Here is a 14507-nt window from a genome sequence, read left to right on the forward strand (position 1 = left end):
GCTTCTACGGGGCGATAGTGTAAGATACAAGGTAATGGAGCCTTTTATGCATTGTCGTGTTTCTTTAGAAATAAACAATAGACAAATGGAGTCTTTAAACGCTTCAGATGTAAAGTTATTCACTGTCAAAGTGACTCAAAAATGAATGGGAGTCAATGGGATGCTAACAGCAGGTGATGGCTTGGTTAGCAATGGCTGGAACGCTTTCCGAGTGCTAGATTACCCCCTTGGTGAAAACTTCCGTAAAAAGCTTATTTTTAACGAAAGAAAATCACGTGTATGGGTAGTGCTGCTCACTTCCGGTTATGTGGACGACGTGGTTCTGAAACTGTTGCGTGCTGGAGCGCGTTCTTCATCGCGTCACTCAGCTCGCTCTAATCTAATTTGGTTATCTCTGTATGTGAATTTTAACCTCTTAAACTCCGTGGACCCTGTACAGGGACGGCAAGGACATTGTCACGTATATACTTTCCATTTTAAAGGTGGGATAGGTAGGACTGATCTAAAACACTTTTGTCCAAATTTGTTTAAACTTTCTTTATATGTCAATACATAATTAAAATGTAAGTACTCTGAAAAGGAGAGTATAAAAATCGAGTGACTCTAGACTTTTTAATCTGCAATAAACACCGCTCATTATTTTAGTTCGGGACGAAACAAATGATTGGCTTGTGCGACTGTCATTCTCTCTCGCTACCATGGCAACCACCGCTTTCATTACAGGATCCGCCCACATGCGCGCGCTCGTTTGATTGGAGCAGTTCAAGAGGCAAGAAACCTAGGCAAAATAATGGCAGAGAAAGAGCATTCAAAATTCCCAGTGCAGGGGTTTACGGTCAGTGAAGGCAAACAATGCAAAAAAGGAAGACAATACGAGAAAAGGCAATGCACAGAAAGTCTTTGGATAAACAAAGAAATCAAACGCGAGTAAATATCTGCTTGGCTTATCAACGATGGTGAGAACTGAGGGACCTGAAAAACGACTCATTGCTGGCTGTAATTCTGCTGGACAGGTAATCTTTCATTTTGATTATAAAAAGTTTTGGTTTATGTTTTCATGACGCATGTATCAAGAGCACATGAAGCTGCCTAATATAGCTAACATAACATTACTTAGCATAAAGTTACAATGTTATACACTTAGCCAGTAGTAGAGATGATAAATACTCAATATGTTTAGCTCAAGTTGATCGCTGTTGTGTTGAATTTCGCAAAATTTAACTTTAGATAACAAAATGCATGTGTAAAAGCTAGTACACCGCATCCAGGAACTTTTTTTTAGAGCTAAGTTAGCTTTAGCTACTACTAATCAACAATGCTTTCATCATGGAAACTCTTACATGCAAAACACAGTATATGAATCTTACACGAAATTAATCTGCATTACAGTATAACTAATGTTATTGGGAAAACATGATGCTATCCGTTTTCTTTGCCTTATAAATATAACTAGCTCGTTACCAAATCAAACAAAAATATATTAAACTTTACCAGTACAGGTATTCTAGCTTGATAGCGAGTACTAAAAGACATCTTATTTGTTTATATTCATACTGATAAAGTTCGATTTTTTATTACATGTGATTCTGACATGATGTCACTACATGCACACTGCTCCTCTGAGGTAAATAATGCGTCTTCCAGCTGAGCTGAGCGGTCGGTGTTTGGGGGGGTGGCTTTGGAAAGAGCCCAGAAGGGAGAAGGTGGAGTGAATGGAAATAATGAGCTGTCTTTAAAACAGTCATGAGAGGTCTACAGACACTCATGTTTTATACTTTCTTTTTCAGAGTACTTACATTTTAATTATGTATTGATATATAAAGAAAGTTTAAACAAATTTGAAAAAAAAGGTTTTTAACCAATTCCTACCTTTAAATGTCTGTGGAGGAGCTATGATGTCATATGTGGTACCATTTGAAAGCTTAGAGTCTCTACTTTCTGGATAAATGGATCACTTTGGCATTTGTTTAACACAAAGTAATGTATTTACACTGATTTACTCTGATGTCATTTCTGCCTGGATTTGGCCTACCCAAATTGAAAAGCCTCCCATACACACATACAGTGGTCTAGGTTCAAAATGTTGGTGTCATTTTACAGGAAACCCTTTAAAGTTACATAAAACACTGCTAAAAATCATAAACATGTATGTATATGTTGTGTAAGCTGTTATAACCCCCTAAAAAATGAGGTGCTTTTTTAATTTTTTTATATAAGTTCATTTTTGAAAGTGTGTAACTCAGGCCCTGTGTGCTCTAGGACCCTGCAGACAGTTTGGGATGTTTCCAGCATGTATAATTAATTTAATGACACTGGGATATTGCATTTATATCACTATATATGGTGGTGGGAGGGGTGGTGGAGGGGGGTAGCCATAGACATAATATACGTAGACGCCTCATACACTGCCGCTGCCTATTGGCGCGGACGTATCAGCGCGGCGCCATCTTGGATGGGTCCCCAATGCGCTGCCCCTCGCATTTATTTCTACTGAGGAAGATGTATTCTCAACTACAATGATCATAACTCCCCGAGTTTTTACCGGCTTTTCACACAGTTTGGTTTGTTACAAACTGCAGAGACTTAGTTATGATACAGGACGCTGTCACACATTGAAAAATTCTGCTTTCATGTAGAAAGACTTTGTATTACGAGCTTTAAGTAAGACATGGTAGACTATGACATATTGATACATGTATAAATGAATGAATTTTATATTTTAATAAAGAAACAAGTTTGATTGTTCATTTGAATTAATTTCTCTCACACACTCACTCACTCACACACACACACACACACACACACACACACACACACACACACACACACACACACACACACACACACACACACACACACACACACACACACACACACTCACACACACACACTCACTCACTCACTCACTCACCTTATGTAACCCATATACATACAAGCTCCCATATATACTGTACCAGCTCAGAATTATTATTTTTAACGGCCTAAAGTGAACGTTATATTATAATTCCAGGTCATTTCAGCATCTTACATTACCCTGTCAGGCTTGCAACTGGGACTGGGGAGCTAAAATCCTTTAAAAATAATTGTTTTGCACAGCTTCTTGCTTGCACTCTGTAACTCCAGGGTAGTTAATTTTGCGATGTGGTGCAGCCTTACTTTGCGAAATACAGACACTACAAATGACACAAGCATGAAATGATAATAATGTATAAATTGTAAAATAACCTAAATTATTGTTCAATCTTACTTGTGAAATGTTATCCCATGCAATCTGGTATCAATATTGGGTTATTGCAACCGTAAGCTGCACAAAATACAGGCATAATTGCTCGCTCTCCGTTGACTCCGATTGACTCTGAATGCTAGCGTTGAGTGGAGAGACCCAACCAATATGGAGGCGACGCTGGATCACGCTCCAGCACGTCATGAGGCGTCTACGTATATTATGTCTATGGGGGTAGCAGGGGAGGGGGAGGGCGGAAAAGGGGGGTCATCCCTTCAGACCCATTTGAATAAATCTTGCATAAACATGACACAAACAAAATTCTTTTTTCCTCTATTTTCTGGAATTTTGTGGAAATAGCCAAAACTGTCTGCAGGGTCCTAGAGCACACAGCTGCTCATCTATCTGCTCATCATCAGCAGATTCTTTCAAATCAAAAAGCGCCTACTTTTTGGGGGTGTTATTACATCTTAAACAACATATACTTCCATTTTTATGACTTTTAGCAGTGTTTTATGTAACTTCAAAGGGTTTCCTGTAAAATGACACCGAAATTTTGAACCTAGACCATCTGTATGTGTGTATAGGAAGCTTTTCAATTTGGGTAGGCCAAATCCTTGCGGAAATCCCAAAAAATGGCCCTGAGTGTAATTTAAACTACAGTGATAAAACACCATTTAAATTTAAAACAATCTTAAACATATTAATAACCACACAAATGTGGTTTAGGTAAAGTGTACCTTTATTATCTTCACTGCATGTATATTTATAACAAAACAAAATATAAAAAACAACCCTGCCGCTTTTTGTTTACTTTTTTTATTAAAAAATATTTGAAATATTAATATGTGGTTCAGACAATAAGTGTGCATATATATTTATCAATGCAATAAATTAAATATGACATAAAAAAGCAACAACTGAGTCTTTGTAAAATATCAGTTTATGTAAGATCAAATAGACATTATAAAGGTATAAGAAGCTATACAAGAAATAAAGCAAACAATCCAGTCAAACATACAAAGTCAGTGCTAGGCTACAACAGTTAAACACGCCTAAAAATACAAAGTTATGAAACTTCACTTTGCCCTAGCTCAGCCAAAATGATTTGCCAGTTAGACAAATGATATCTCATGTTTAACCACTACAGACATCAGAGTCAGCGGCAAACATCAGAAGAACTAGCCGAGGAAAGGCTGCTCTCGGGCGGGGTTAAAGAGCGCTGAGCGCCCGGTGATCGACTGGATCTCACAATTCTCAAAACGGCAGATCAAATTCAAAAAGGTGTTCTCTTTATGAATAAACCACAGGTTTGAACTTTAAACAAGAACATTTCGTGACACATTAACAGTAGTATTTTTTAATTACGCTGGGCTTCTCTAGCCTAGAAATCTAGACGCACCCTAGCAGCAGCAAATCTAATCTGCCGTGAGTGTCGTCTAGCAACTCTCAATTCACTTCTGAGCAGTAAACGCCAAACTCTAGTCGGGCCAATCACATCATGTATAGAGTCGGTGGGCGGGGCTTAATATAATAACGAGTTGTGTTTGTGTGCTTCTAGTAAATACAGAAACTAACGAATGGCGGCCTTTCGAATCAGCTTTGACTGCGATTCTGGAAGACTTGGGAGTTGAGCTTTTCTCTGAGAAAAGAACAAAGAACGGCACTGAAGTCATTCTTAAGAAGGGAAGATGTGTTCGGAGTTTTGCCGACCGGATACGGTGAAAGTTTTATCTGTCAACTAGCTCTGCTTCACCTTCGTTGCTCTGGTTGGTTGTAGCGCTATCCTATCGCGTGCAGAGGGAGTTTGAAAGAACCGTTTATCCGCCCCTCGGATTGAGCTGTCAATGGTGAGTTTCCAGACCAAACATCTTGATGTGGGTCTGGCTTGTCAGGCTAGGGTTTCTCATCTGCTATTGACACTTGTTGTTTGGCACTGGGATACCTGTCTTTCTCAAGTCCGCTAAAGTCACCTGTCGATAAATCCTCGATAAAAGGGGTGGATCAAGGACACATCCGGGGATTTAAACTATTCTTGGCTAGATGTAAACTTTGAAATGGAACAGTATTGGGCAGCGACTGATGACGTTTAACAGAAGCAGAAGCGTTCAGAATACTGTACGGTAGTAAAGCAAAATCATACATCAAATTAAAATTCACTACATGAATAAAATAATACTTTGAAAGTTTGACTTCACTTTTCCGATGGATTATTTTAAATCAAATAACAGAATCAAAGAAATACATCTGAATTAAACGCCAATATTTTTTGACTGAAGGGGTGTCAATAAACTGAATGAATTGATTGTCGCTACTCAGTTAGCTTAGGGGCTATGATGAATAATTAAAGCTTTGCAAATTAACAATTCCACAAATTATAAAACGTGAATTTAAAGGTGAAGTATCTAAAAACAATTCCATTAAATTTATGAGAAAAATTTCCCCCGCAAAACTTTGTTCTCAAATTGTTCATGCTAAAAACATCAGTACTGCGTGACTCCGTGTATTTAGCGTGTATTAGCGTTTCCTGCAGGTTTCAGACGAATCTTTTGCTTTTGACTACAGGTGAATCTCCAGTTGTCACTGATGATTGTCGTTTGGACCTTTCTGGATTACAATCCGCCATCAAAATGACAAGTTCAAATATTCCAGCTGCTGTGAGTAAAGATCGGTCGTATATAAGGCGCTATATAAATAAAGATGATTTGTCTTGACGTTTAAAATCAAAGCAAATGTGGCTGTGATGACGGATGACTTCTCTCCAGTCTTGCAGTCTCTCGTGTTCTTGCTCAGACGTGGACAGGCTCTGAGTTCCCAGTCAGGTTGGGGTTGGACATCAGGCTTCGGCTCAAGTCTCGAGCTCAAGCCCTCCACCAAGGACAGCAAGTATGTTGTTTCCTATTCAATACAAAGATTATATCAACTCATGAATGATTTTTAGAGTTTATTACACTGTATATTTTCCTGTTTATTACAGTAAAGCCGCTCTGAAATGATCTGTATTGTATAAAGCACTTTATAAATGAAGGTGACTTGACTATAACAAGAATGCAAATTTGAAATGAGACAAATGATAATAATCCTACTCTGTCTGTTACACTTCCTCACACCTGCTGAAATCACTGATCGAGTGAATCTCCTGAACTTCTCCAATCTACAGTAGGTCATCTCATCCATTTATGTTGTGACATCTGCTCTAACGTCGGCCGTTTAGTTGGATCCCGGGCTAGGCACTGGCTAATCAGATCCCTGTATTCTGTACACATTTTAATAAGGAGTTAGTCATGCATCTCTGAAAACAGCATCTAAAACATGATTATTATACTGTAAAATGTTCTTTAGCTTTACTTTAAAAGTGAAGTATGTAGTTTCTGTGACACTAGTGGCACAGGGCGGAATTACAAAATAAATAATATTTTCAAAAAACCTTGCAACGTGCATTACGTCTTCCCCAACATCACAAACACAGCTCTCGTTTAAGGTTCAACATATTAGGAATACTTTTAGCTGTGTTGCATTTGTCTTTATTAAAATGTATCTTTCTGAACGGGAGCATGACTATGATATATCATCAGCTCTGTTTTCTGTTCAATTTTCTGTGTTGGTTGATTGTTTGTATTATTCTATATTCTTACTTGTTAATCATTTTTCTTATTTTTTCCCTTTGTTGCACTTTGAGATTCTTCGGAATGAAAAGTGCATTAAAAATAAAATCTATTATTATTATTATTGAAGCGTGCTTTGTATCACAATACTTTGTTCACTTTGACATGTTCGACCTGTTTAAGGTATAAATGCAGGGAATTTTGGCTTTCACTTCTTTAGCTAAATTTCCTTTCCCATGGCTCCGCCTGCTACATTAGCCACGCCCCAAACTCTCGATATACGTGTGTGTGTGTGTGTGTGTGTGTGTGTGTGTGTGTGTGTGTGTGTGTGTGTGTGTGTGTGTGTGTGTGTGTGTGTGTGTGTGTGTTATCAATGTTATCATTATGATTCACTCACTTTTGGATAAGTTGTAGTACAGAAATGGAATTTTGGCTCGTCTGATTTCTTTCTGATTGGCAAAAGGATGAGATACGTGCACCATAGTGTACAACAGCACTCCTAGAGCCCAAACATTTGCTGGTATGGCGTGGAAACGAGGTTCTGTTAAGACTTCAGGTGGATAGTAATACGGCAGTCCTGTAAAGAAGACATTTGCACATTGATGAGCTTTTTTTTAAGCATTAAATAATAAGTCACTACATTCAGGTTTTCACATTCTCAAAATGCTCACCAACGTATGTTTTGCTCTCGTAGCCATCACTACTGAATAGCTGACCGCAGCCGAAGTCTATCAGCTTGAGCTCCAACGTCCTTTCATTTAACAGGAAATTCTGCGCATGAATATCATTATGAAAAACACCATGCTCGATGCAGACCTGTACTGCCAGCAGAGCCTGTCTCATGATGAACCGTGCTGTGGGTTCATACAGGACGGGTTTACGAACGATGTAGTCCCGCAAGCTCATGCAAGGCTCAAGGAACTCCATAACAAGAGTGAATTTTCCAGGATGTTCAAACCACTCGTATAGCTGTATGATGAGCGGGCTTATGGGTTTTCGCCTCATCATCAGCAGCAGCGCCACTTCTGTAACCAGAGGTTTGGGATGCCCAGGCTAGAGAAAAAGAGTAATCAGAAGGTTAGCTGAGTAAAAATCTGAAGAAAACATATCAAAGTATATTTGAAAGTCCTTTTTTTTAAAGTATATTTTTTAGATACGTTCAAATGAGCCTTTTCAGCTCAAAGTTATTTGGTGCCTCTAGGCTTATTTATCAGTCACATTTACACTTAATGCTTTCTACGGGTTTATTAACTACAGTAATCTGCACTGAAACGACTAAATACATATTCAGGTTTTGGCCAACTTACAATATAAAGATAACGATTGTTTTCAGTCTTTTTTAACTGCTTGATGGCAACCTGCAACAAAAAAGGAAGTTAGTTTTAAATATGTTTTCATGCATTCAAGAGCAAAATGAACAATTCAGTCAGATTTACCTTTTTGCCATCAAATTTGCGTGTTCCCTTGTACACGCTGCCAAATCCTCCGGATCCAAGCATCTCTCCCACATTATAGAGAGACTCAAAAGACTCTGAAAAACAAAGAGAAAAATATGAGAAATATATGACCTAAAAAATATATATTTTAATATTTCCTCAAAAACAAGCCATAAGCATTATTTTTAGTGAAAAACAAGATGACAATACTGTTTAAAACAATGTTGGAGAAATAATGATCAGCGATTTACCATCATTTGGCTTGACGCCGGAGTGATCTGACGCAGATGATGATGGCTCAGGATCAGGGGAAAAAGGCTCCACAACATCCACAGCACTACTGAGACAGCAGCAGACAGGACTCTTCAGAGCCTTCCATACCCTCGTGAAGAAAGAACGAATTCTTTTCCATTTCCCACATCCTGGAGGATTTTCTGAAATTAAGATTTTCATTTGAATGACGTCAAAGTAAGCAACGATATAATGACAACTTACATTTTACTTTTAAATTCTCATCTGTAATGTTATAAATACAAAGTAATGGAAATACTTCCAAGCTATCCTCCTGACTTCTAGATAATGCCTGCATAAATGTCCCAAAATCTTATTTTACAAATATTAGTGGTCACAATATAGTTATTTTTCTTGCTTTATCTCATCTTTTTGGTTTCATTTGACCAAATCAGTTCTGGTAATGGCAAATATAATATATTTATGTTATATTAAATACAATATTAAATAAAGGTTAATTTTTAAATGCATAGCTATGTGTTATTTATGCCATAACCGACTCTGTAATATGACAGCTAGTTTGATCATTTTCTGTGTATTTGACAATTCAAAAGCAAAAAGTCTTGAAATAGAATAAAAATAAAAAAAATCTATTCTGGATTGTTTGCCGTCTGAGAAGCGGCTTTCTGTGCGCATGTATCGGGTGTGTGTCAGACAGCACAAGTACCACTGAGTTCATGGCTTACTGAGAATTCGATTTTGAATGTTCTCGAATGTTCAATTAAAATGTTTCAGCGAAGTTGTGCTGAGCAACAGTAAATGTGAACGGACATTACCATGATAAAAACTTAAAGCAGTTATGCATGAAATAGCAAAATCTCTGTCTGTACACTTTACACTGGCCAGCCTTATTTCAGTCTCACCTGTTGAGCTCTTGTTCAGGGGAGAAGCCTCCATGGCACCCTGAACATTTCGGCCATTAGAAGTCCTCGTTGGCTCGACAGGAACTGGACTTGGCAGCGGGGGGCACGACCAATCAAAGCTGTCAGACCTGCCCTGTTCGCTTCGGCTGTCCAATCCATCGCCACTCCACCTCCAAATGACGTTGAATGAGCCTCTGCTGCTCAGGGACAAGGATGACATGATGCCCGGCGAAGAATCTGTGGAAGCAGATCTTCTGGATCCGAAATGGCCTGAGTCGGGAAAATTTCAGACATCAAATCAACCATCGGAAACAGAAATAGAAACTGAGACATAACATCTTTATTAAAAGCCTATTCTTACCAATGCAGGAGCATTTAGATGAAGATGAAGATGAAGAGAATGGATGTTCATCATCATCTGAGCTCTGTTGGCTGACGCTCTGCAGCGTCCTGTCAGCCTGACCTGTGGACACAGAAACAGAAAACTCAGACAGAGACAGAGGTGCTAAATGTCTACAACTGAATTCTCACTGGTAAAAATGCCATTATGACTAGTAACACTGAGAACAATTTAAGATCGCTAATATTAAAATTGCTAATGTAATCTTAAGTACTATCTTTCTTAAAACATGTTTAACAGATGTTTAAGTTATTAACAGTTTAACTAATCTGTCATGTGCCGATCCGGACTGAAATATTACGGAGGTAGAAGTGTTAGGAATATTGTAATGTAATAAAACAAAATTATCCAAATAAAATTATCTTTAGGCTATATGAATAAAATAAAACTTCAAAACTTTGCCTTCACTGTTCTGATGGATTCTTTAAAATCAAATCAAAGAAATACATCTGAATTAAACGCCTATATTTTTGGACTGAAGGGGTGTCGATAAACTGAATGAATTGATTGTCGCTACTCAGTTAGCTTAGGGGCTATGATGAATAATTAAAGCTTTGCAAATTAACAATTCCACAAATTATAAAAACGTGAATTTAAAGGTGAAGTATCTAAAAACAATTCCATTAAATTTCTGGCAAAAAATAAAAATTTCCCTGCAAAACTTTGTTCTCAAATTGTTCATGCTAAAAACATCAGTATTGCGTGACTCCGTGTATTTAGCGTGTATTAGCGTTTCCTGCAGGTTTTAATTTCTGTACAGACGAATCTTTTGCTTTTGACTACGGGTGAATCTCCAGTTGTCACTGATGATTGTCGTTTGGACCTTTCTGGATTACAATCTGCCATCAAAATGACAAGTTTAAATATTCCAGCTGCTGTGAGTAAAGGCTATAAATGATCCGCCACCTGCAGCATCCTCACACGCGATACTACTACTAGCCGGACTCCTTCTTTATACAGATGTGACGTAATGACGCAACGACATGCTCGAATTTCCAGCGGAAACCCACCAGTACCACTCAAATTATAAAACATTATTACAAGTTTACCGCTGTGAATCGGACTAAGGTAAGAAGATCATTTTGAACACTGGCTGGTTATGAATTGCTCAAAAATTGATTTTGTCTTATTGAGAAATTTTTTCTAATGTTAACATTAAATTAATAAAGCGTTATTTCTAGATGTTCCCCTGAATGTTCAAAACGTCCAGTTTTTTCAGTGTTTTAAATTTTTTTTTTGTTAAAGGAACATTCTATTTTATAATTTTGCCTTAAAGGGAACATTACTTTTGAATGTTCTGACGAATGTCCAATTAAAGTATTTCTAAAAAAAAATAATTTCAGCGAAGTTGTGCTGAGCAACAGTAAATGTGAACGGACAGTACCATGAGAAAAACTTGAAGCAGTTATGCATGAATTATCAAAATCTCTGTCTGTACACTTTACACTGGCCAGCCTTATTTCAGTCTCACCTGTTGAGGTCTTGTTCAGGGGAGAAGCCTCCATGGCACCCTGAACATTTCGGCCATTAGAAGTCCCCGTTGGCTCGACAGGAACTTGACCTGGCAGCGGAGGGCACGACCAATCAAAGCTGTCAGACCTGCCCTGTTCGCTTCGGCTGTCCAATCCATCGCCACTCCACCTCCAAATGACGTTGAATGAGCCTCTGCTGCTCAGGGACAAGGATGACATGATGCCCAGCGAAGAATCTGTGGAAGCAGTTCTTCTGGATCCGAAATGGCCTGAGTCGGGAAAATTTCAGACATCAAATCAGCCATCGGAAACAGAAATAGAAACTGAGACATAACATCTTTATTAAAAGCCTATTCTTACCAATGCAGGAGCATTTAGATGAAGATGAAGATGAGGAGAATGGATGTTCATCATCATCTGAGCTCTGTTGGCTGACGCTCTGCAGCGTCCTGTCAGCCTGACCTGTGGACACAGAAACAGAAAACTCAGACAGAGACAGAGGTGCTAAATGTCTACAACTGAATTCTCACTGGTAAAAATACCATTATGATTAGTAACACTGGGAACAATTTAAGATTGTTAATATTACAATTAAATGTTCCCTGAATGTTTAGAACGTCAATTTTCAAAAATATTTTTTTTCTTGGTTAAAGGAACATTCTAGTTTATACTTTTTCATTATGGGAAATTTACTTTTGAATGTTCTCTAGATGTTTTGAAAATGTTAGACAAATGTCCAATTCAAATCTTTTCTAAAAAAACTAAGAAAATGTCAGCGAAATTGTGCTGAGCAACAGTAAATGTGAACGGACATTACCATGATAAAAACATAAAGCAGTTATGCATGAATTATCAAAATCTCTGTCTGTACACTTTACACTGGCCAGCCTTATTTCAGTCTCACCTGTTGAGCTCTTGTTCAGGGGAGAAGCCTCCATGGCACCCTGAACATTTCGGCCATTAGAAGTCCCCGTTGGCTCGACAGGAACTTGACCTGGCAGCGGAGGGCACGACCAATCAAAGCTGTCCGATCCACTCCTGGATCTGGAGTGACCTGAGTCTGGAAAATTTTAGACATCAAATCAGCCATTGAAATTAGAAATAGAAATGGAGCCATAACTTATTTATTAAAATACTATTCTGACCCATGCAAGAGCATTTAGATGAAGTTGAATTGAGGGGATGTTCATCATCATCTGAGCTCTGCTGGCCTCCGCTCTGCCACGCCATCTTCCTCCTGTCCGCCTGACCTGTGGACACAGAAACAGAAAATTCAGACAGAGACGGAGGTGCTAAATATCTGGAAAGCGCCTGGGTCGGGTCTGGCAGCAGATCGCGGTCATCAGAACAGAGTCTCCAAATCTCCCGACCAGCCGTCTGAGAGAAAGCAGCTCTTCTGGATCTAGAGCGGCCTGAGTCTGGAATATTTCACACAACACATAACGTTAGTTGCTAGTTTCGATAATAATCGATAAACAATGTCAGTGATCAATTACAAATATTGTTACTATAGTTACGTTACTCAAATTGAAAAGTTTTATTTTATATGCAAGGAATCAAATACATTTGATCACTAAGCTGAGAACATTGGGGGATTTTTAACCTTACACAATTTTCTTCACATTAATGTAGTCAATCATTGTACAACTTCAAACCATAAACAAGTGAAAACCAAAAGCACACTCACCTCCTCTTTCACCCATCATGTGAGCCATCGACATCCTTCGAGTCCAAACTGCAATAAAAAACACAACACAATACAAAATACAATACAATATACAATACAATAACCTACAACTCTCCTTAGAAATACTCCTCCCAAAATAAAATAATAATAAAATAAAACAAAAAAATTAAATAAAACTCCAAACTCCTTCTAAAATAAGAAAAGAACAATAAAATAAAAGATAATATGAACAAAAATATAACGTTATAAAGGATATTATCTTCCGATGTTCTTCAAGAAAAAAAGGCTCTCAGAAATTTCCTTCAAGATCGCAAAATCAGCAGCACAGAAAATATTCTCCAAGTGTGTGAATTGGTGAATCAAACCAACAGATAGAGATCGTTCGCGTGTGTATATTTGTATTCAGAATTCATAACACGCATCGCTATAGCAACTAAAATGCACGTGCATGAGTAGCGCACGTGATCACACATCCAATCTGAATACTTTATTAAATAGCTACAAACTTAATTTTGACGTTTTTTTAAAATGAGATTTGTGGTTTCTGAACAGTCATTATTATTATTATTATTATTATTATTATTATTATTATTATTATTAGACAATTATTTTCGGTGGAATTATTTTTCCACTGAAAATAATACAAAAATGATTAATTGCACAAACGCGTCCGCTAGCCCTACAGTAATGGATTGAGTCGTTGCTTCTGTCCAAAAAATGCGCAAAACGGCAGAAGGGAGGAAAAATGTGGACATAATCTTATTATAAGTCTATTAATTTAATTCGCCCTTTACTTTGGCAAGCCAGTTTATCTTAAATTGTTCCCAGCGCTAATCGCATTTTTACGGGTAAGAACGGATTCAGAGAGCTCTACAATTGAATAACTAAATGCAATTACGACTAACACTGGGAACAATTTAAGATTGCTAATATTATATGAGAGAAAAGTTGTTTAATATACACCAGCTTCTATGACTCATAGCTTGAAAGTTTGACATTTTAAAAATCACAAGCAAAAAAAAAAAAAAAAAAAAGTACGTTCTTAAAAATCAAACTAATAATCCAAAAACAAACGGAACTGTATTTATACATAGAAACCAATGTGAATACATCAAGATTTTAATTCAGAGAGAAAAAATAATCTATGCATGACCTGTCATTTTATTCGTATCTAAATACGAGGAGGGCGCTCTCACAGAAAGTCCAAACGCGGGTTCGTTTGTCACGCTGGAGCTGCAGCTGAAGGAAAACAATCGTTATGAGCTGAAATGAGCTGAAATGTGACGACGACAATCAGACGATTGCGACAATATATGCTTTGTGTTTTTTAAGCCATCTCAATGTAGCCTATTTATTTGCAATAAAGTAGCCTATCATATGAATAATGCAGCTTTTTTAATGTTTAGTAGCCTATCTTCTGCTCACCAAGGCTGCACATATTTAATAAAAAATACAGTTAAAACAGTAATGTTGTGAAATACCATTACACATGAAAACATACTATATTCACATAGAAAAAGGAAAGTGTAA

The 14507-nt window shown here is 37.6% G+C and overlaps 1 protein-coding gene across 3 annotated transcripts; it reads right to left on the reverse strand.

Moving 5' to 3' along the window:
- Nucleotides 1-4085: 4085 nt before the first annotated feature.
- LOC137038051 (uncharacterized) lies at nucleotides 4086-13358 on the reverse strand. 3 transcript variants are annotated; one of them, XR_010897358.1, is made up of 14 exons: nucleotides 12978-13358; nucleotides 12436-12708; nucleotides 12195-12350; nucleotides 11651-11752; nucleotides 11290-11559; nucleotides 9780-9881; nucleotides 9419-9688; nucleotides 8516-8698; nucleotides 8265-8359; nucleotides 8136-8186; nucleotides 7500-7881; nucleotides 7226-7405; nucleotides 6334-6479; nucleotides 4086-6121 (listed from the first exon to the last, which is right to left on the reverse strand). XR_010897358.1 is itself a non-coding variant. In XM_067412487.1 (13 exons), the coding sequence occupies exons 1-13, from the start codon at nucleotides 13009-13011 to the stop codon at nucleotides 6072-6074; spliced, it is 2148 nt and encodes a 715-aa protein (XP_067268588.1). In that variant the 5' UTR covers nucleotides 13012-13358; the 3' UTR covers nucleotides 4086-6071. The 3 variants fall into 3 exon arrangements, 1 of the variants encoding a protein (XP_067268588.1); XM_067412487.1 differs by lacking the exon at nucleotides 6334-6479; XR_010897359.1 differs by lacking the exons at nucleotides 9419-9688; nucleotides 9780-9881.
- Nucleotides 13359-14507: the final 1149 nt, after the last annotated feature.

Source organism: Pseudorasbora parva, chromosome 13 (genome assembly GCF_024679245.1).
Source record: "Pseudorasbora parva isolate DD20220531a chromosome 13, ASM2467924v1, whole genome shotgun sequence".
NCBI lineage: Eukaryota > Metazoa > Chordata > Actinopteri > Cypriniformes > Gobionidae > Pseudorasbora > Pseudorasbora parva.

Excerpts from the sequence above, each read along its gene's own strand:
- LOC137038051 (XM_067412487.1), bottom strand. The coding sequence starts at position 13,011 with ATGTCGATGGCTCACATGATGGGTGAAAGAGGAG. Across the intron at positions 11,560-11,650 it reads ATCTAAATGCTCCTGCATTG|GCCATTTCGGATCCAGAAGA; the intron begins GTAAGAATAGGC and ends TTCCCGACTCAG. Across the intron at positions 7,882-8,135 it reads ACAATCGTTATCTTTATATT|CCTGGGCATCCCAAACCTCT; the intron begins GTAAGTTGGCCA and ends CTTTTTCTCTAG.